General features: G+C 35.9%; 1 protein-coding gene across 3 annotated transcripts in view; it reads left to right on the forward strand.

Annotated features, from left to right (window-relative positions):
* Nucleotides 1-17,223, forward strand: part of pbx1a (pre-B-cell leukemia homeobox 1a) — a 53,495-nt gene extending 36,272 nt beyond the window's left edge. Inside the window, exons 3-9 of one of the 3 annotated variants that reach the window (XM_056744020.1) lie at nt 3,397-3,641; nt 3,908-4,098; nt 4,269-4,404; nt 4,829-4,988; nt 7,808-7,917; nt 10,733-10,822; nt 14,088-17,223. In XM_056744020.1, coding sequence (XP_056599998.1) covers nt 3,397-3,641; nt 3,908-4,098; nt 4,269-4,404; nt 4,829-4,988; nt 7,808-7,917; nt 10,733-10,822; nt 14,088-14,180 — 1,025 coding nt within the window. In that variant the 3' untranslated portion in view covers nt 14,181-17,223. Of the gene's footprint in view, nt 1-3,396; nt 3,642-3,907; nt 4,099-4,268; nt 4,405-4,828; nt 4,989-7,807; nt 7,918-8,354; nt 8,433-10,732; nt 10,823-14,087 lie in introns of those variants that run through there. The other 2 variants (XM_056744023.1, XM_056744021.1) reach the window with 2 other exon arrangements.
* The last annotated feature ends 3,414 nt before the right edge of the window (nt 17,224-20,637 follow it).

Below are 20,637 nucleotides of genomic sequence, written 5' to 3' on the forward strand. Positions count from 1 at the left end.
TCTCTGAGGGAAAGTCACAGCTTTGAAGAAGGATTTTTTTAAAAATTGCAATTTATTATAGCACATGCAAAAAACTGAGACAGTAAGAGATGGAGAGCGGAAAAAGGAAATAAATGTAGATTAAAATTTTCATCTTAATGAATCATAATGAACTGGAAAGTAAAAGGACTGTTGCTTTACTGTCCTGCTTCATTTTTCCCCCTAAAAAATAGACCTCAGTAATCTCACGTGTGTCTCCTCTACAGTTACAGAGATCTCAGTAATGCCGTCAACTGTAAATGTGAAACAAAGTCGGTACAGAGTATTCAGTCTCCTGAGCTTTGAAAGAGCAACAATAAAAAGAGGAGAATTTGCTTCTCAGAAGGTTGTTAATGTTTGTCTGCGGGTGGTTGAGTTCAGATCAGTTCACATCAGCAGCACATTGGGTATATAGGACACACACACGCACAGGGCTGGCAGCATTACGGCCTAATCGATTGCCATGCCATTACCGAATCAAAATAAATAAAGTGCATTGCGTCGGTTTGGGGTAATTAAGCAACAGCAAAGTGAATTGTATGATTATCCGTATTCATTGTATTTATTTAATATATTTCATGCATTTAATTGTGCACTGGAGGATATGGTTGGAATGAATAAATCATTATTTGCCTCATTAGATTTCCACTCCAGATGAACGTAGCCCACTTCTGAGGCTGCCTTTCTTTACTCGCTGCTGTACGCCAGTCACGTTCCCCTGTCGCTGTCTCTTTCTATTATAAAGGCATAAAAGACTTGCTCTTTCTCTCTCTTGTTGTGCCATTGATATACAGTTGTGTTTTTTGCGCTGTGAAATAGTTGGGTGGGCAGACAGTTGAGATGAGCCTGAAATTGGATGGTCAGGATTTTTGAAAGCAGATCGAGATGGGTCGAGAAAGGGCTCGGCGAAGGGTTGAACGGGAACTCTGAGAGGACAGCGGAATGAAAATAATTACTTAAAGAAACGCGCATAAAAGCACGCTCGCACGTCACAGTGCGAAGGCTCGCTGAAGGACGAGGTAATGAAGCAGGATGTTTGCTGTACTGCTAGCTGTCTCTAGAGAAATCTGACCTCTCCTGCGTTGCTCAACCTGCGCCCTGAACTCATGACCCCTGGAGCTCTCTGACATTTGCTGTGGGAGTGGGCTGAGGGTGGGCTGATTGAGTTTGGGGTCCGCGAAACAGCTTGCGATGCGCTGGTTGCCTTACCCTCTGACATACAGTATTGCTTTAAATGATGTCGTGGGAAGATTTTAGGGGTTCTACTGCAATACTGATCAAATCAAAGATTTATTGTTTTTGCAGGTTTGTCAGTGGGTCAAGAAATGTCAAGAAATGGTCCTTATTAGGCATTTGGCCCTGTCTTTGTCCTACAGGAAGAATGTTAGGATCTTAACAGTTTCCCTGTTAAGCCTATGTTGTAGGCCTATCATTAATTTTACAGTTGTCATATGTTAGGCCTTAAAATCCCAAAAATGTTAGGCCTACTGTTTTGTTATTATTCTAGGTTGCTGCTTTATGTTAATCCAATACATTTTTTTTAATCCAAGTCTTTATCAAGCAGACCCCACTGTATTAAATGATTGTTGGTTTTGGCTGGGATTATCAGTTCTTGCTGTGGATATTTATTGTCAAGCAAGTCTCACAGAAAATGGTATTTCGTGAAATCTTCTATTATTCAGTATATATGTGCTGTCTGAAGTTCTTTGTTGCTGGCAGAATGGCTGGTGAAGATGCTGTTGATCTGTCTTCACTCAATAGAACACAACCAGAGACATCTAGTGGCACAGAAAGATACAACAGTGCATTATGTTAAGCACAAGATAAGCCACATCATCTTAGGTGCATTTATGAAAATATAGAAAAAAGAAATGTGTAAACTATAATATTCTGTGTTTGGTTTTTGAAAGGTAATTTCTTCCATACCTAGGTTATTAAAACCATTCCCCCTGCAAATATATTTTAGGATATGGGGTGGACTAATATTCACAAAAAAAGAGATGAATAGATAAATAAAAACATATTAAATTCATTATTAAGTAACTCATTTTAAATACATGGTTAGTTGCATTTTAATATTATAATATTATTTATTATTCTATTATCCTATTCCTAGCCATTTGTTAGATTTGTTTGAAAAGTACATTTGTATTTTATCAGGTTAAATGAAAGCTTAACTTTAAAGGAAGGTTCATTTTATATTCAGACACAGAACTGAGAATCTGTAATACAGCCAATATAACCAGTGATAAAAGTACAGCCTTAAAATCAAATATCAGAGTTACATGGTATATTAACTTCATCTAAATGTGGAAAGAGGAAATGTTTCAGGAGATCCTGACAGTTTAACAGCTATAGAATAATAGAAGCAGACAGATAAGTTTTGTCATTGCTTGAGCTTTATGAAATCTTAACAATTATTCCCTTACATTTAACTTTTTTTACTCATCAATGAGTAATTTACATGATAAAGAACTAAAGAATACTGATGGAAGCAGATATAATTGTTTCTTTAAAATGATGGTCCAGATCAATGAAACTGTGGTTTTATAATCTCAAACCCTGCCAAGATTGCTATACAGTCCCACATTTTATCACAAAGAGCGATTAATAGCAAGGCCAATATATCAAGCTTCAAGCTCTTTGAAGTCCAATAATTGGAGAATGTGATGGTATTATGCAGATTTTATTACAGGCATTTAACTTTAACGTTATGGGGGTCACTCATATTATATGAATCCATGCATCTTCATTTTTTTAAGGTAAAGCGTGTCATTTCGACACCACTGGCATCACTAAATAGAACTGTAAAAAACAATTACTGACTCATACAGGTTTCTAGAAATGGTACCAGTGGTTTACATTTCTTGAAGGACATCTTCTCAAAAAGTCTCTCATTTAAAATGTACACTCATCTCCTTGTGTGTACATAGTCCCCTTGAACAGGAAGTTGCGATAGTTTTTCTTCCGTATTTTGACGCATTTCCAATCGAAATGGAATTTCTAATGATAAAAATAGTGGCCGTGGCTTTTGTCTTTCTCTGCGATATAATGTATAAAAACAGCCGTTGCATTTTTAAATGGAACTGGCAGCAGACTGAACAGTTGAAGGGGAGGAGTAAACAGATGCTCCGCCCCATCCGTCTAACATATCATTAAGATGGATAGTCATTATGGAAGGAAATGCATTTCCAGATTTTAACTATAGATTATGAAGAAAATTACCCACATTGATAAACTATTTACGATAAACGCTGCAATATTCATGAAATATAGGCATTTCAATTTAATGTCTTTTTAAAATTCAGCTTACGTTATTTAGTCAATTTGATCAACATTTTTATTTGATGGATAATGGTTTTTATCCTTTTCATACAGTATTGAGTATCAGAGGAGCTCAAGAGGAGGAGCCACCAGATGCTCAACTCATGCGGTTGGACAACATGCTGCTAGCTGAGGGCGTGTCTGGACCTGAGAAAGGGGGCGGATCTGCCGCAGCTGCGGCCGCAGCGGCTGCGGCGGGTGGGGCCGGGGCGGATAACTCGGCCGAACACTCCGACTACCGGGCCAAGCTGTCACAGATCCGTCAGATCTACCACACTGAATTAGAGAAGTACGAGCAGGTGAGAGAACAGATGCTGTGTCTGGACTTCATGGCAGGCACAAAACCTGTGTATTCTAGAATTGACCTGTTTAAACTGAAATGTTTTAAACTTTAAGACTTTGTACTTAAGATTGAAGCAAAATTGTAAGAGCATAAACAGACCTTCAAACATATCTTGTACAGTCCCTATGTGATCTTGAGATACAAGACCAGGAGGACACCTCCTGTTGATGTGTTTATATGCACAGCGACTGAACCATGTGCGGCCCTTCTGTGCATGTTCAGGCGTGTAACGAGTTCACCACCCATGTAATGAACCTGCTGAGAGAGCAGTCTCGCACCCGGCCCATCTCGCCCAAAGAGATCGAGCGCATGGTGAATATCATCCACCGCAAGTTCAGCTCCATCCAGATGCAGCTCAAACAGAGCACCTGCGAGGCCGTCATGATCCTACGCTCACGCTTCCTAGACGCCAGGTCTGTACATGTTTGAGTGTGTCAAAGTATGTTTTCAAGCATTTTCATATGTAACATGAAGTGAAGAACTGTTACAATATAAAAAGTCAAAACAAGGTTAAAGTGTGAAGGTTTAGCTTCTCATCCTTTCTTTAACCTTTTCTTTCTGTCTCCGACTTATTTTCAATTAGACGAAAAAGGAGAAACTTCAATAAGCAGGCCACAGAGATCCTGAACGAATATTTCTACTCGCACCTCAGTAACCCGTATCCTAGCGAGGAGGCCAAAGAAGAGCTGGCAAAGAAATGCTCCATTACAGTGTCACAGGTGAGACGCTTTTTCTTTTACATGCGGTTTAGGGCAGGATTTTTAAATAATAAATGCACCCTGATCCCAATGTGAAAACATTAATGAATTGCATGCCACTCTTAAATTTCATTGTACAGTTGTGCAGTGAAAAACAAAGCTGTTCTATTCGGTTCTATGAACAATTGTGTCCACAGGGTACAATAGTATGAAATCCTCTTATGGTGACACCGAATATGTTTATGTCCATCACACACTGAGAGTTTGTTTAGATACTGTAATCATTATACAATGGTTCATTATTTCAATGGTTCAACGTACAAATGTTTACCTCATTCGTAAGTCGCTTTTGATATAAGTGTCTGCTAAATGACTAAATGTAAATGTCATTTAAAGCCTTGCACTTTTCTTTCTGTTTTCTACCTCCTTTTATTTGTCTGCTCAGGTATCCAACTGGTTTGGAAACAAGAGGATCAGATACAAGAAAAACATTGGCAAATTCCAAGAAGAAGCCAACATGTACGCTGCCAAAACCGCAGCCACCGCAACCAGCGTCTCCACCCACGGCAGCCAAGCCAACTCGCCTTCTACACCAAATTCAGCCGGTGGGTATAAACTAAAACTATCCCATCCCAACAGCATGTGTACACTACTGATTCAAAAGTTATGTTGTGACTGAAGAAAACTAAAACAAATATATATTTTAGTGACTTCAGAATAGCTACAATTTGCCTTGAATTTGCAGAATTGTCATTTTATCAGTCGGTTTCTTCAGGTCTCACCCTGAGATGCTTCTTATTGAAGTAGTTCCCATCTATGCTGGCCTCCTCTTAGCTGCCTGCTTCCTCATTTTTTGGTCCAAATCATCTAACACATCTAACAGAAAACGTGATTTTGAAACGGTCTCTTATTTTTTTCTGCGGGTGTATATATGAGATCAGATGATTTTAAGAACATTTAAGTAAAGTGATCCTACACATTTGAACAATAGTGTATGTTCATCCTCAAAGAATTTGCATTGTGTTGTTATGTTATAATTGGGCACACACAAACTATTTTAGTTATAAAATAAATGTGTTAAAAAGTCATTTGTAACGTATTTCATTAGATTAGATTCACAAGTTCTGTTACTTAATCGAATTACTTTAGAATACTTTGGAATGCTTATAGGGTATATAACACGAAGGGACTGACAAACTGAGGACTTGGTTGTTCTCTGCATATTATTTTGAACAACATCAGTTTTTCACAATATATCTTAAGCAAAAGAGACAATCGTAGAAAAAAGAAAAGGGAAAAATGCTGATGCCCATATAGAAACATAATGCATTAAGAGCTGGGTTGTGTAAACCTTTTTGAATTGGAGGCTAAATTGTACTTATTTTGTCTTCTGGGTCACATGTGGTTATACATGTGAAGGGCAGTACTAAATGAAAAAATATTATCTATAAAAACATAAAACATCCTGACAAATCATCCTGCTTTTAACCATTTTCTCCCCCCTTCTCTGAATGCATTGTGTTTTATGGAAACTTATTTCCATCACTAAATAAAAAAATAAAAAGGTATTTTTTTTGGAAGTGCAATATTTAAACTTGTGAGATCTCGCAATTTTGATTTTTTTCTAGTCAGTTTAAATCATGCAATTCTGACTTTGTAACTTTATAAAAATTCAGATTTTTTTTCTCAAACTAGCAATTCTCAGAAAAAGTGTTTTTTTTCTCATTGGACGGCTCTCACTAAATCCTTGGTGTTTCAAGTCTGACGTCATCACCCAACCGTGTTTTTTGACAATTTTAAAATCATGGGTAGTTTAGGATGCTTTTGCAGATTGTAAGAGTCAGAGAATCACTGATTGATGTTTACATTTATTGCCTGTTACAGTTAATATAAGGTTTAAAAACAGTTATTCAAATTTTGTATTTTACTTCATTACTCCCAAGCCCTGCACACAAATGATAGAAATTGCAGTCGTTGCAAATCACTTCTGTAGCTGGACTTTGAGTAGCCACACTAAAATTTCGACTCATGTGATTTGTGTGTTACAGGCTTAATGTAACCATATAAAACTGAGTGTAGGGATATGAGTCACATGTTGCCAAGGTAACGCCTTAAATACCCCACAGTTTGCCTACCTCTAATGCACTTCTTTTACTATAGTTTTTCTTAATCCTTCCCAGCAAGAGACCTTCATTGAACAACTCTCCACTGTTCTTAACCTATATTAGCAACTTGGCTTGCAGCATAGCTCACATAACAAGCTGTTGCTGTTCTTTCTTTTAACCATCAACAAATCACCTCTTACTCCTCAGTTCCCTTTTGCCATGTTTTTTTTTCCATGTTACAATATTGCTAAACAGTTATTTGGCTGAAATGAGGTGTACATGCACCTAAGGTTGCAGCCTGCTCAGCTGATGTTGTCTAGCTGACCTTACGGATGTCATTATGAGTAGATGGTCAAGCCTTTTGTCCTATTGCCTTTTAAGAGGAAATTAAGTTAAGCCCTGCTCTTTCTTAAACATCTGAGGAGATCTCGGCTATTAAAAGACAAATAGTATTCTTTGATTCCTTATGTGACTCAATTAGCACATCGTAAATGACTTGGCTAAAGCAGTGTAGCTGAAGTACAGACCATTACAGATTTTAGACTGTAGCATCAATAACAGCCTCTTTTTTTTCTAACCTGTTATTGTTCTTGAAATACCTTAATACGTGTTATAGATGGTTTTGTGCATACGCTTGATATGTAAGCTTTTGCATTTTCACCAAATGTGCAGTCTACATTCGTAATGAAAATTAATTTCTTTCCTATACACTCCTATAGACCATATTCGTACGTATATATGATTATATTTCAGATTTAATTATGTACGTAAGATTGAAAAATAAAATGAATAAAAATGGGCCAGTGTCTATAGACCACTTTATGGTCCAGAAGAACTTCCTGTTTCAATTTTTTAAAACTACAACTTATAAAACATCTAAGATGTAAAAGAATAATATAAAAATAAAACTGGAAGTACTGCTAGATCATTGTTTTTTTCTTGCGAAGTGGTCTATAGAATTTAGCATTAGCATGTTGTTAGGCTTAAAACGTGATTCTCTAAATTCATAGATTTAAAAAAATAAATATGATTGAAATTGTAAAATTCTTGAAATTGTAAAACACTTTTTATTTGTAGGAAATAAATGATTATTACGATTATAAATATACAAATATAAATGTATGTTTATAGGGGGTGACTTTTCCTTTACTTGTAGACCATAGCACATAACTTTCATTCAATTCTTACAGTAATAACCCTGCACTACTAAACCTCTTTACTGCAGTCTTACTGTTGCATGACTGTTTCTTGTCTTTATCTATCCCTGTACCTGTCACTCTCATCCTCTCTCTTTCTTTCTCATTTTCTTTTACTCTCAGGTTCTGCTGGCTCTTTTAACATGAACTCCGGGGACTTGTTCATGAGTGTGCAGTCTCTGAATGGGGACTCATACCAGGGGGCCCAAGTGGGGGCCAACGTTCAGTCACAGGTAGGGAGAGCTGCTAGAATAGAAGGCAGATGACCGTAACTAATGTATTCAATTGAATCCAATCACACATTGTGCTGTCATAATGGCAGTTCTGATTTCATAAAATGAAATCTGGGTTTACCCAGCGGGCCTTGCTTCATTATTACCCAAATTATTTTGTTGTATTTATTGAAATTCAAGAAAGCACCCTGCGAATTGTGCCGCTGTCTTTTTGTGGGGTGCTTTTGTTGCTTTTGAGAAGCAAACACATGCAGAGTTATTTTGAAAATAATATAATTCGTAATGTTTGGTGTCGTTGCTTATATTACCAAAGGCTATACATAGAATGAAAAATCAAATGTTTCAAAGGCGCGCTCTGTCATAAATGATCAAATAGTCGTCGTTTTTCTATGTATCATACCTTCATCCTTGTCACCAAGTCCAACTCTCATCTTCAGCCTGCTCATCTCAGTGTCCGACCCCCATTCTATTCTGGATGGGCCTTTCAACCTTGAGAAGGCACCGAGGTCACAGTTTCCCTCAAGCGCTTGTACGCTGCTCTGTGGCCATTGTCAACTTCCAAATGAATAGACCATCAAAGACAGTCTTGGAAACAATACAGCGCTTATCAGTTTTGCTTTTCTGTCATGCTGTTACAGTCGCCACCGCGGCCGCCTGACCTTGCCGGCACGCTAGAGTCCAAACGTGGGGCACTTCGGTTTATTCCTTTCTGACGTTTATGATGTTTTTCTCCCATACGAATGAACTCCCCCAAAGGCTTGGGGTGCTCCATGAATATTCAATGCCGGAACCCCTGAGGAAATTTTCTCAAATGAGTTCATGCGGTGCAAGAATAACATGAGCGAGATTTTCTTTTACACAAAGTTGTTTAGTGTGTTTTGATAGTGCTGAGTTGGTGTATCTGTTTAAACTGGATTATAGTGTTGGGTTCTTTTCGATAATTTAGTTTTACGTTTAATTTAGTTGCCGGGCACTTCACAGTAATAGAGGCTCAATAAAGATTAAACCCCTGTTATGTGAAGTCTGTTTTCTTTGTTCTTTAATAGATGGTTAGTTAAAAAGATGCTTGACTTTAGAAAGTCATAATAAATAATACATGATGTGTATAACTTTTTAAACATTGGTAACCAAATTTGCGCCATAACCCCTGATCTGTTTGTTTTTTGCTCTAATTGTCTCGCAATAAAAAAACTCAGTAGACTATATAAGGGGACAATTCTGTTATTATTTACTCACCCTCGAGTTGTTCCAAATCTGTATAAAAGTCTTTGTTCTGATGAACACAGAGAAAGATATTTGGAAGAATGCTTGTAACCAAACAGTTCTTGGCCACCATTGTCTATCATAGTAGGAAAAAATACAATATAGTCAAAAGTGCCCCAGAACGTTTTGCTTTTCCACATTCTTCAAAATATCTTCAACAGAACAAAGGAATTTATAAAAATAAAAAAGCACACGGGGGATGATCCTTTGAATCATTATTTGTTTTTACATTTGATTCACAAAATCTCTACAATCGCACTGTAGCGGCTATAAATTTAGGTGGGGCAGATTCTGGATCATATGGTAAGATATATAAAATAAACTGCTTTAACATTCAAATGACTGAAAACCTACAGAACGCTTTTGTCAGAGGTCTAGTGTCTTTGCGTAATTCAGCCTAAATGGAGAGCTTGAATGTTGATTGGCTGGATCGGAAATCACATGGTGAAAAAAACTTTAAATACACATAACAATGTATTCTTATTGTGTTTTATAAAAACACATTAATAAAAATTCTGGAAAACAAAGTTCTCTTAACAATTAACTGACTGCATTTGGGACTGGGTTGATAAAACAAACAAGCGATTTACAGTTATGTACAAAAACATTTAATATACAATTTTTGGTTTTGTAATATTTTGTAATTATATTTAATTGTTTATTCTTTTGCAATGATTTCGATTTCTAGAATGTAGCCCTTTTGTATATTTACTACAGGCTTAACTCTATATTTCTTAACAAACTTTTTACAAGAGGACTTATGATTTATAATTTATAATGTGATGGCGATTTATTTATATAAGCATTTGGTTGCAGCTTCATGTTAGCAAATTTAAGATTACTGCATTGTGCTACCGAAAGCAAAGTTTAAACATGGCACATGTAGTTAAATGTGTATGAATGGCAATCAGTCTGGTAATGCACATTTATAAAACCATGGTTAATTTTCTTAAGGGAGAAACTTGATTTATTATTACCTTTACGAAGATTTGAATCACTCGCTGTGTTGATCTGATTCATTTGCTAACTCCTGCACTCCTGCAGACTGACATAAACTTTACTAACGCGGATTGATATATCTTTGTCTGGAACTACATTCACTCAACTTAAAAACCACATGGCTGTCTATCAGATCAGGCTGCACTTCCATTTCTCGCCACAGATTTACATTGTGAAAAACATGGGGCACTGTTGAGCTCGGCAGGGCTGAGGGTGTCTCATTTAACACTTATAATAACAATGAAGCCTCGAAAATATTTGTTGAATAATTCAGCACACATTTATGAGTTAACAATCTTGCTAGATTCAGTTTAAATACAGTTCTATATTTCTGTGAATGAATATTTTGGAGGGGCACCTGCCCATACAGACTCTGTAATAATCAGTTCATGAACAAATTGTGTCTTTTGTATGATATCTACAACACAAACATTTCACACAGATTTGATGACCTTTTCAGATGCCAATACCTTTTTGATATCAGGGTGACCTTTTCTCTGCACAAATGTCTTTGTTTGCATGGTCTGACCCTGTCTTTTGTTTGTGTTTGCAGGTGGATACTCTTCGCCATGTTATCAGTCAGACAGGCGGATACAGTGAAAGCCTGGCTGCCAGTCAGATATACAGTCCACAGGGCATCAATGTGAGTCTGAACCTCCGCATTAAATCTATCATTTTTGGATTATCAAAAATCGTTCTTACAACTTTAAGGTTAACATTTTCGATTTGACTGTTCTGTGAAAATTACTATAATGTGATATATTTCATGACCCTGATATGGATTCACTCATATTGTGAAAAATTTGATTATGCAGCCCTCCCGCAGCTCAGCGGTACCTTACTGATCAGTGGTGCCAGGGGCAACAGGCACCTTGGCAACTGTCACCAAGGCAACTATAAATTTCTTCAACGAACGTAGTTAGCATTACCCTAACATCTTAAGTCACGAACGACACTAAACAAGGCCGGACACAGGTGATAGTGTCACATTCTGTTTCACATACATAATGGTCTTCTCCACCACACCTTTGAGTGTTAACCCGAGGAGCATCAGTTTTGTACTGGGGGAGGAGTGTTTGATAGAGAGAGGAGAAATGAGAGCAGAAGCGGCAGAGGCCAGCATGTAAAATCCACAGCGACAAGCCGTGTCGCCAGCAGAGGAAATTGATCAGACAGTCTCAAGGGAGGGTTGAGTAGAGATTTGGGACAGCAATCCAAGCGCATTGGTCATATCACACATCTGCCACCTTAACGGCACTGACAGGAAGCCAGCAAAGTGTGAGGAGGGGAAAAAAGACAAACACAAACACGGCCTCTCCAAGCAGGCGTCCCTTGGAAGTGACCCTTCATTTCTGTGGCGTTTCTGTCTGATGTGTGGTATTTTGTCAAGTGATTCAAGTCGATGCTAAATAAAATCTTTGCTGTCAGATTTTCACTCGGTACAGGGGGAATCTGAAAAAGACGTTCTTATTCGAAATATTTGTTTAATGCAAATAGGTTTTGTAAATAATAATTGAAGAGTTCATTTGTAAAACAGATAGCTGTTTCTTTTCAAAATGTTAAAAAAATCATGTTTTTTTATTGTACATTCCAAGTTATATCAATGAAACTGCAGTTGGGTTGTTTTGAATGAGTAAAAATACAGCTAGATAACAAAATAAAGCACAATACAACATGATAACATAATTAAAAAAAACATGATTTCTCAGTTATCTGTTTTTGGGTGATTCCCATGAAACCACTGAAACATCATGGCTATGATATGAATTGTAAAACATACAATTCGGTAACACAAAAAATGATCATAATAAACATAATTATGTTCTCTACCTTGGACAAAACATAATTTAGACATAGGAATTGAATATGTATTGTATTGCTTTTTCTGCTGAAATTCTCATAACCGTAACACGTCCCAATTTGTCTGAGTGCATTATTATATATAATTTAAGTAGTAACATTTTTATAGTAAAATTTAAATATTGTAAAAAAAAATGAGATGAGATGTTCTCTAGATGTTCTCAAATTACAAAAATGACAAAAAAAAATTTGTATAATAGGAATATTCATGTATAATAAAAATTAAGAAATAATGGAAGAAACTAGTGTCCAGGACTGATATTCTCATCATCCGCAAAGTTTTTTAAAGACTGTTTAAACGCACAAACATATATACATTAAGTTTGATTTTATCTGAAGAAACACATCTACTAGCACCTTTTATATGTTACTTTATATAAATTGTAATATTCTCTTGTCACGCTGTGTACATGACTTTTTCCCTTTTCATTACTGATTCAAGTAGTTCACCACATTTATAAAAATATATATTTATAACATTCTATTAAAATATAATTAATTAATGTCTTATTATGTATGATTAATAAAAACTTGATTAGGCATCATAGCTGGCTTGTTTTTAGCAAAAAAATCGATGAGATTGACAGTTTTATATGGTTACGGTAATGAGAAATTGTAAGGCCTTTGTTTGTAAAAAAAATTTTTTGTGAAAATTAAAGTGTAAACAAACGTTTTGAAATGAATACCTTTGAACATGTCATATCTGGTTTTAAAGGAATTTGAAGCCAATTCATAGGGTGTAAAAGTTTAATTCTGGTTTTCAAGATTTAACTCAAAGATGCAACTAAAGTAGGTTTTACTTTTAACAAAGAAACATGTTTGATGTTAAATCACATATTTAGGGTTCTGCAGTATTTCTAGGACATCAATCAAATCAACAATTTAAATAAGCTCTTTTTTGGTACCTTGTCAAATCACACTGGGATAATATGAATCATCAGATTTTATACGGATTTTAGGGTCTGTGCCAGCTCGAGTGCATGCTGTCATTAGCAAAAGGAGGACGTACCAATTACAGAGAAATTAATTAATTCAATTTTAGTTTAACTTAAGCTCAAATTGTTATACAGATAATATAATTTTGCAACAAAAACTAAATTAAATTAGAAAAATGCAGAATCCAGACTTTTTGACCCCACTGTATTCAATTAAAAAGATTAAATTAACGCTTTACAACTTATTTTTTGTGGCCCCTGGTAAAAAGAAACGAATGTATAAATTCATTCACTATTGATAAATATTTTTAGCCTGATTTCCTATCACCGTACATAAAATACAGAAGCACCTAAACATTTACATAGTGATAATGTAGCTAGAGACCGCGTCTCAATTTTCCGACAAATTGACTGGTCTTAAATAACATGATATTTTCCATCTCCACCCAGATAAGTTATTCCTCTTTTTCCCAGTTGTGGATAATGACGGCCTGAGACATAAAGCATTTATGTGGGGGAGATTTCCTCGAGCCCATGCGCTGTAATTATGCCTTTGAACAAGACATAGGGTGTCACCAAAGCTGAAGATTTGAAAAGTTTTTTTCCCCTCCTCACTCTGCTCTTTCTTTTTTGATTACAGACTGCCTCTATCTAAAATAACAGGCTGGGAAAATAAGAGGCTGCCAAAGCCCATTTCTAGTCCTTTTTCTGATGGCATGGAAATTGCTATTAATGCCCCAAATGCTCTTTAGGTACCCTGTCTCCAGGACATGAAATGGCCTCCATTTTAGGTGCCCATTATACCTTCATTCCTTTAGCCAATGTGATAATTTGCAGTAATTGATTCTTCCATCACCTGTCTATGAAAATCATGTCCTGGAAATGACTCGGTACGACTCATAATACGCAGCGTAATACCGTTCCTTTTATCGCTTCGTGACTCGTTTCTCGCAAAATAGTGTTTATTGTAGGTGAATTTGTTATTGTGTCTCATTTGGATTTCACATCAATGCTTGATGCTTTGGAATGTACTACAGATGCAACATTTTAAAACAGTGAATAATTCACATTCCTTGTTGTTTAACATTTTGTTTGTCTTTTTTTTCATTTAAGGCAAACGGAGGCTGGCAGGACGCCCCAACACCCTCTTCAATGACCTCACCCACGGAAGGACCCGGGAGTGTCCATTCTGACACCTCCAACTGATCACCATCATCCATCCATCCTCACAAATACGCTAGATCTTCAGACTGCTCTTAATAAAGATCTGCTACTCTCCGCAGACTGGGGTTAATATCCCACATACACGGTCATCTACAACACCTCCTTAGCACCATGGAACATTTGGGATACAAGATTTTCAAAAACAATTATGAATTTAAAAAGAAACAAAAAATACGATAAAAAGATGTGTTTGTACAGTTTTCACAGTGTATTTTAGGTGGCATCGGACGACTAACTAACCAGTGACTGTTTCATTCTATCGAGGCGATTGATAAGGATGGAACCACCAGTCATTGTGTTTCAATTGAAATGCTTCATTCTACCTCTCAGCAAAAGAAAAAAAGAAAAATTAATTAATTTTTGCTTTCTAAAAAAATGTTATTGATAACAGATGCCACTTGGATTATGTACAGCGCTTGAGAAGAAAGCTCTCATTATCAGTACATTCAATCATACAATGATTGCCTCATTTGTTCGGTTAAAGCTAGTAAAAGTGAATAGTTTGTTATGACTTGTTTTTAAAGACCTTCAGATTTCATGTCAGCTGTATCGATACAGCAATTCCTTTTATAATGTTCACCCTGATATGCTTTTTTTTAAAAGAAAAAAACCCAACATTAAATTGAATGCTTGGATGTCTCTTACCTGTACCCAAGCTAAAGAAAACACTTTTGCTTTCAGCTAAGAGTGCACTCTAAACACAACTCTGTCATCGTAGATTTCATTCCCACTCATTTCCTCACGCTGTTTGTTTTTGAGTCAATGAAAATATAACTCATTTCGGAAATGGCGGAAGCATCAAGTCATTATAGTCTATAATGACATTTCCTCCCCGCTCTCACTTCAGATTGCTTTCAAATGCTTTTTTAGTCTCGTACTCCCTTAAGTAAAGGAATTTGACAGCTATTTATTTTATTTGTTTCTTGTGATTTATACAGACAGGTGGCCTGTACTACCCCAATTTCTAAAAAACGAGCACTAACTCTGTATATTGCTCTGAATTTGTTGAATTAGTTTTAAATTCCCTTTTTGTAGATTGTTCCCATTGACTTTTACCTTACAAAATAACTAATAACCTATTATTAAGCCTATACTTTCATGTATGAGATCCAACTCTGAGTGTACAGTTTTAGAAACAAGCAATATTGCTGGGTGTTTAACATTACATCCAAGTGTTGGTCTTAACCAAAATCTTTTATACTATATAAACAAAGTCAAAGATACAATAGAGTTATAAAAATACTGAGCTTCAAATATGCTTGTACGTTAGGATCTGACCTAACCCTTATACAAGTGTTTCTCATCAATTTGTGTTTCAATTGAAAAAAATCATGATTGATGTTGCTATTCTGTATAATTGAAAAAAACCTTGTTGAAAAATCCAATAGTTAACTAATTTTTGTTGAAAATATATCCCTGTCTGTCAGGGCTCCGGCTAATGAAGTTTGTTTTGCAGTACATTGAATCAGAGTCCATTTAAATGGGGAAGTCATTAAGTTAATAAGATTTGGACATTTCGACAGTCACTCTTAGCTGTGTTGAAGCAGGTAACTGTTTAACTCTTTAGTGGACCCTTTGCCCCCGAACACAGAAATGCAGCTTGTCGGCCTCTGAACACGTTCCAAAAATTGAGGCCAGTGAATCTTTTCTGCTCTGATGTATTTGTGCCATTATTATTACATTAGTGTCTAATATTATATCATAGTTCTTTAATTTGTGCTCTCTATCAAGTGTTTTTTCAAAAACATTTTTTATCAATTTACAAAAAGTGAAGAAGTTACTTCTGTTTAATGGATTTTTGGGGGAAAGCATTTTGGAATGTTCATTATTCACTATCAAAACCAAAAATGTAAAAACTGCAAGTAGCTCATGTATATAAGAAACAAATATGTGACAAGTATTTCATTGCCTTCAATAATGGCTTTGAATTTTTTCATTTTTATATATATTTTTCTTGTTTTCCTTTAGCTGTCATTATTAGTCTCGTTTTTTGGATTTGGTAATCATGTTAGTCCATTTGAAAATACAAACATATGTCATCTGTTATTTGAATGACATTTATGACTCAAAAGAACTTTTGCTGATGGTTGCCATTGTGAAAATGTATATATTTTGTGAAATAGACTCAACTTCACCTGCTATAAATGCATTATTAGACTACACAATTATGTACCATATGAAGCATCGAAGCCCAGACAATTGTGTTTGGGTTTCCCCTACAATTCCCACAAAATTTGTCTAAAAATTGCCATGATTATCATCAATAAATGTTGTATTGCTCACTGAACAGTATTGATACACCTTAGTATGTATTGTGGGAGATTCTCTGTTTTGTTAATATTTTTTTATAAAGGCTTTACAGGGTTTGGCTATTTTCCTCTTGTCCAATTCATGCTGACCAAGTAAAAGAAATTGGGATACAGGATAAGAATTTGGGATTAATTCAATCAATTTCCGTTGTTTTGCAGACTGCTGGTCTAATAATAATTTCCTAGCCTGAGATTTTAGGTTCAATCCTTAACAAATGATCACATTTTACTTTGTTGCATGTTTTTTGCTTACAATAAAATACTGAAGTGTTTTGAGGAAATGCTTATGTATGTATTCTTCAAATTGTATTGCTTTGCCAATATAACTGAGGTAAAAAGCAGAGAAAGGGATATCTTTTAACAATGAAGTAAAATGTGAAAAATTTGAAAAATACTGTAATGCACTTCTAGAAATTTGCATTTTAATATCTGTGCAGAAAATATTTTGAAAGTAGAAACAAATAATTTATGAATAAATGTACAGCAATCTCAAACAATACTGGTACATTTTACATGTTAACCTTATATCTTTATTTATGTATTTATTTTAAATTGAGAAAAAGCATACATTACTGATATTTTATTATGAACTTAGGTGTTTTTATGCAGTTATCATCATTACCCCAAAACTACTTGTGCTACGGGGACACTAAAGCTGAAACAGTTGTTTAATAATTTTGACAATGTTTTAGCAGCATTTGACTAGAAATGTAGTCCTAAAATAGGCAGTAAGTCGTGAGCTATAATGTAAAAAATATTCCAAAAATAAAAATAAAACCTTCTACCAGTGTTCAGCAAATGTCATCATATTTTTTTCACAAGATCTGCCATTCCCTCATGCCGACAATAAAAGTAGGCCAAGGTCAGACGTTAACGGCAGACCTCAACTTCACATGTCTGTCAGGGTCTCTGCTTCTGGTCATAGAACAGCTTTGGGGTACTTGGCCTCAGGAGAACTGGCAATTTGTTTTTATGTATATACATATTCTGGCAGCCAATTCTCACCGTCTTCAATGAGGGGGCCGGGAAATGTGACGGGGAAAGAGGTTTCAACATGTCTCCCACCTCCACAGGCCCATATTGACCCAGTCTCCCACCTTCAAAGCCCAAAGAAGCCCACATGTCATTCACAGCGACTAAACGTCCTGAATCGTGCTCATCCACATCCCTCTCTGCGATGCTGCTTGTCAACACGTAAGAGGGATGCGAACGTTAACAGAAATGCAATGTGAAATCGTCCTTTATGATGTCAAGTCTTATTTCAGTTTCGGAGGGGAGAATATCATTGTAGAAAAACACCAGGTCTGCTGACACGGGATGTTAACATTGATAAAGATTAAAATCCAAATTTTGTGAATAGAACAAAATACTGTATTATGTACCGTATTATATGTAATACTATATTATATATAAAAAGTACAGCATACAATTTTAAGATTTCAATGCAATGTTATTTCAGACATTGTTTACATTTGTAATGGTTTTAAAGATGCCAGTAAAAAAAAATATTGTTCTATATTGAAATTTACAAAATTCTGTTTTATTTTTTATATTGTTCAAAGACATTATGTTTGACATGGAACTGGTGTATAAAATGAAAAAATGTCCTAACAGAACAAGAATTTCAGACTACTCTCTCTTTTACATGTTGCGTTTATTAATTGCTGTATATTGGTATACTTTAATGTATTATAGGGGGCCTGTAATGTATTATAATAATAGCAAAAAGAAAAAATGCTGTTTATATTGCTTTTGTCTTCCTGCATCTCTATACCAGGAGGAGACGCACACAATGTCACTGACAGTTAATCCAGTGTTGTGTATTGGGAAATTAAAAGGGCAATGGGCAGAGGAACATCTGTGGACGGTTCAGTCTAATTCTCTTTATCTGTTCGCCGCTGTCGGAGTCTCCCCAGTTGCCTCTGTGTCATTTGGCATTCCATCTCACAACTGATCTCCTCAGGTTTGAAAGGACAGGACAAATCCCAGAGATATGCCGTCCGGTCCAGACACACAGGCTCTGCATATCAGCCACTCACAGGAGGGGTGAGAAATCCCTTTCCTGACACCCGCAAAGGCTTTCTTTGTGAAACCTGCTGAATTATCTGAGCTCCACACACTAAGCTTTGGTGCCAGTCAAATATTGAGCGGCTCCCAGCCAACTTTAAATTACATTGAGTCCATTTCCTTCCCCGCACAAGACTGGAGGACAGAGATGCAGGTTGTGATACTGGGACCAGTGTTGCCTGCTTATTTTTGCTAGGTTGTCCCAAGACCTTGAGAAAAAACGAAGTTTTCCTAGTCAAACAAATACAGTCAATTTCCCACAAATGTGCTTTCCACATGCTTGTGGTGACACACAGCAGCTCAGTGTGTGGTGGTGAGCTCATGGGTGACCGGCGTTAAATTAGCCATCTCAGCGTACTGCCGTGCATGAGCAGGGTCATGCAGCGTGGCAGCAGCCATGACTCCCGCTGATCTCATTACAGCGGCAGGGCTGAGATCTCGCTGGCCTGGCCCGGTAATGATCACACCCTGTCAGACCTGATCAACATCTCACCCTTATTCTCCCATCAGTGGGGTCACAAGCACACATCAATACACACACACACTTATTCAACTCACCATAAACACCATTTTATCAATTTCTCCTGTAAAATAAAATACATTTGGTAGCCTACATGAATGGTATGTGTTGACTGAGTAAATTTTGTGCAGAAAGTATTGGTTTGTGATAACTTGTTCATTTTAAACCCAATGGTAAAACAAACTGTAAATAAACAGTTTTTCCTAAAAAATAATATGTTTTTCCTGTTTTCCTTGCAAATTTGTAGTTGTTTTCTGTAGTTTTTCGTTTTTTGACCGTGTTTTAAAGAATAAACTGTTACAGAAAATTGAACTTTTTGAAAACTTAAATTTTCCGGCAGCTGGGGCGCCAGAAATTGACCTTGCTTTAATTACATGATTTTCCATATTTGTGCTCCTTTCTGTTATTCTATGTTTTTTTTAATACATGAAAAGTTTATTTGACATTATACGGTGAAAATCTATTTACAACATTACATTACTTTTCTGTAAAATTACAGGTTTTTACAGTGTAGAGTTTAAATTGTCTAGATTGGAGCGGTGATGCAAAAACGCGGTCAAATTCAAAATAACCTGTTTGCACAAATAATTACAGTTATAGAGAATAAAAGATGTACAATTTTGCTAAATGTAAGGTTATTTGTAAAAATAAGTTGAATCATTAGCTAACACAAACTAACAATTTTTTTTTCGGATTGATTTTTATTATTTCCTAGACATTTTTTAAATCAAACGTTGTGTCTGTTAACATTAGTTCAGGCACCATAAATTAACTTGAATAATTGTATTGACATAAAATTTAACAAAGATAAATAAATTCTCAAAAACTTAATATATATTTCATGTTGTTAATTTATGTGAGCTAATGCATTCACTAGTGTTAACAAATACAGTTGTAGAGTGTTGCCAAAAATGTCTTTTCAGGATTTTGCTGATAAAATATTAATTTAGATGAACCACAGCCAAAGGCTACATTGTATATGAGTTAATCAGCGAGCACAAAGACTAATTTTCCATAGAAATCATAGGATCATTAAATTGGACATGCATTTTAACACCTCCACATATTGCTTGGTTACCACTTTATTTCCTCAGATGGACCCCAGATGGTTGATAGGATGGGGTGTGGCAGGCGAGAGGAACACCGTCTCATACAGTCATTCCCTGTCGGAATCATCACAGGGGTACAAGGGTTGACATCTGGCCCTCACATCATCTGCTGCCCTTTTCTTACAGACACAAAGAGTGACGATAAAAGGATCTGTTCATAGCAAAGGAATCTGAGCTAAACACATGATGAACATGATTTAGAATTTGGTCTGTGGTTAATTGTACAATGATAAATCAGTTTTAAGAAATTGTTTGCAGTTAATAAGACAGTTATTAAGACAGTCCATGATTTTTTATATCTCATGGAAGCCAAGCTAACAAACTTAAAATCATGCTGAACACACAGAGCCATTCTCATAATGATAAAGGTTAAATGAGATCTTAATTTCATTATAAATTGACAGTTATATAGATTCATAATCTCTGCATCCATC

Source organism: Triplophysa dalaica, chromosome 3 (assembly GCF_015846415.1).
Source record: "Triplophysa dalaica isolate WHDGS20190420 chromosome 3, ASM1584641v1, whole genome shotgun sequence".
NCBI lineage: Eukaryota > Metazoa > Chordata > Actinopteri > Cypriniformes > Nemacheilidae > Triplophysa > Triplophysa dalaica.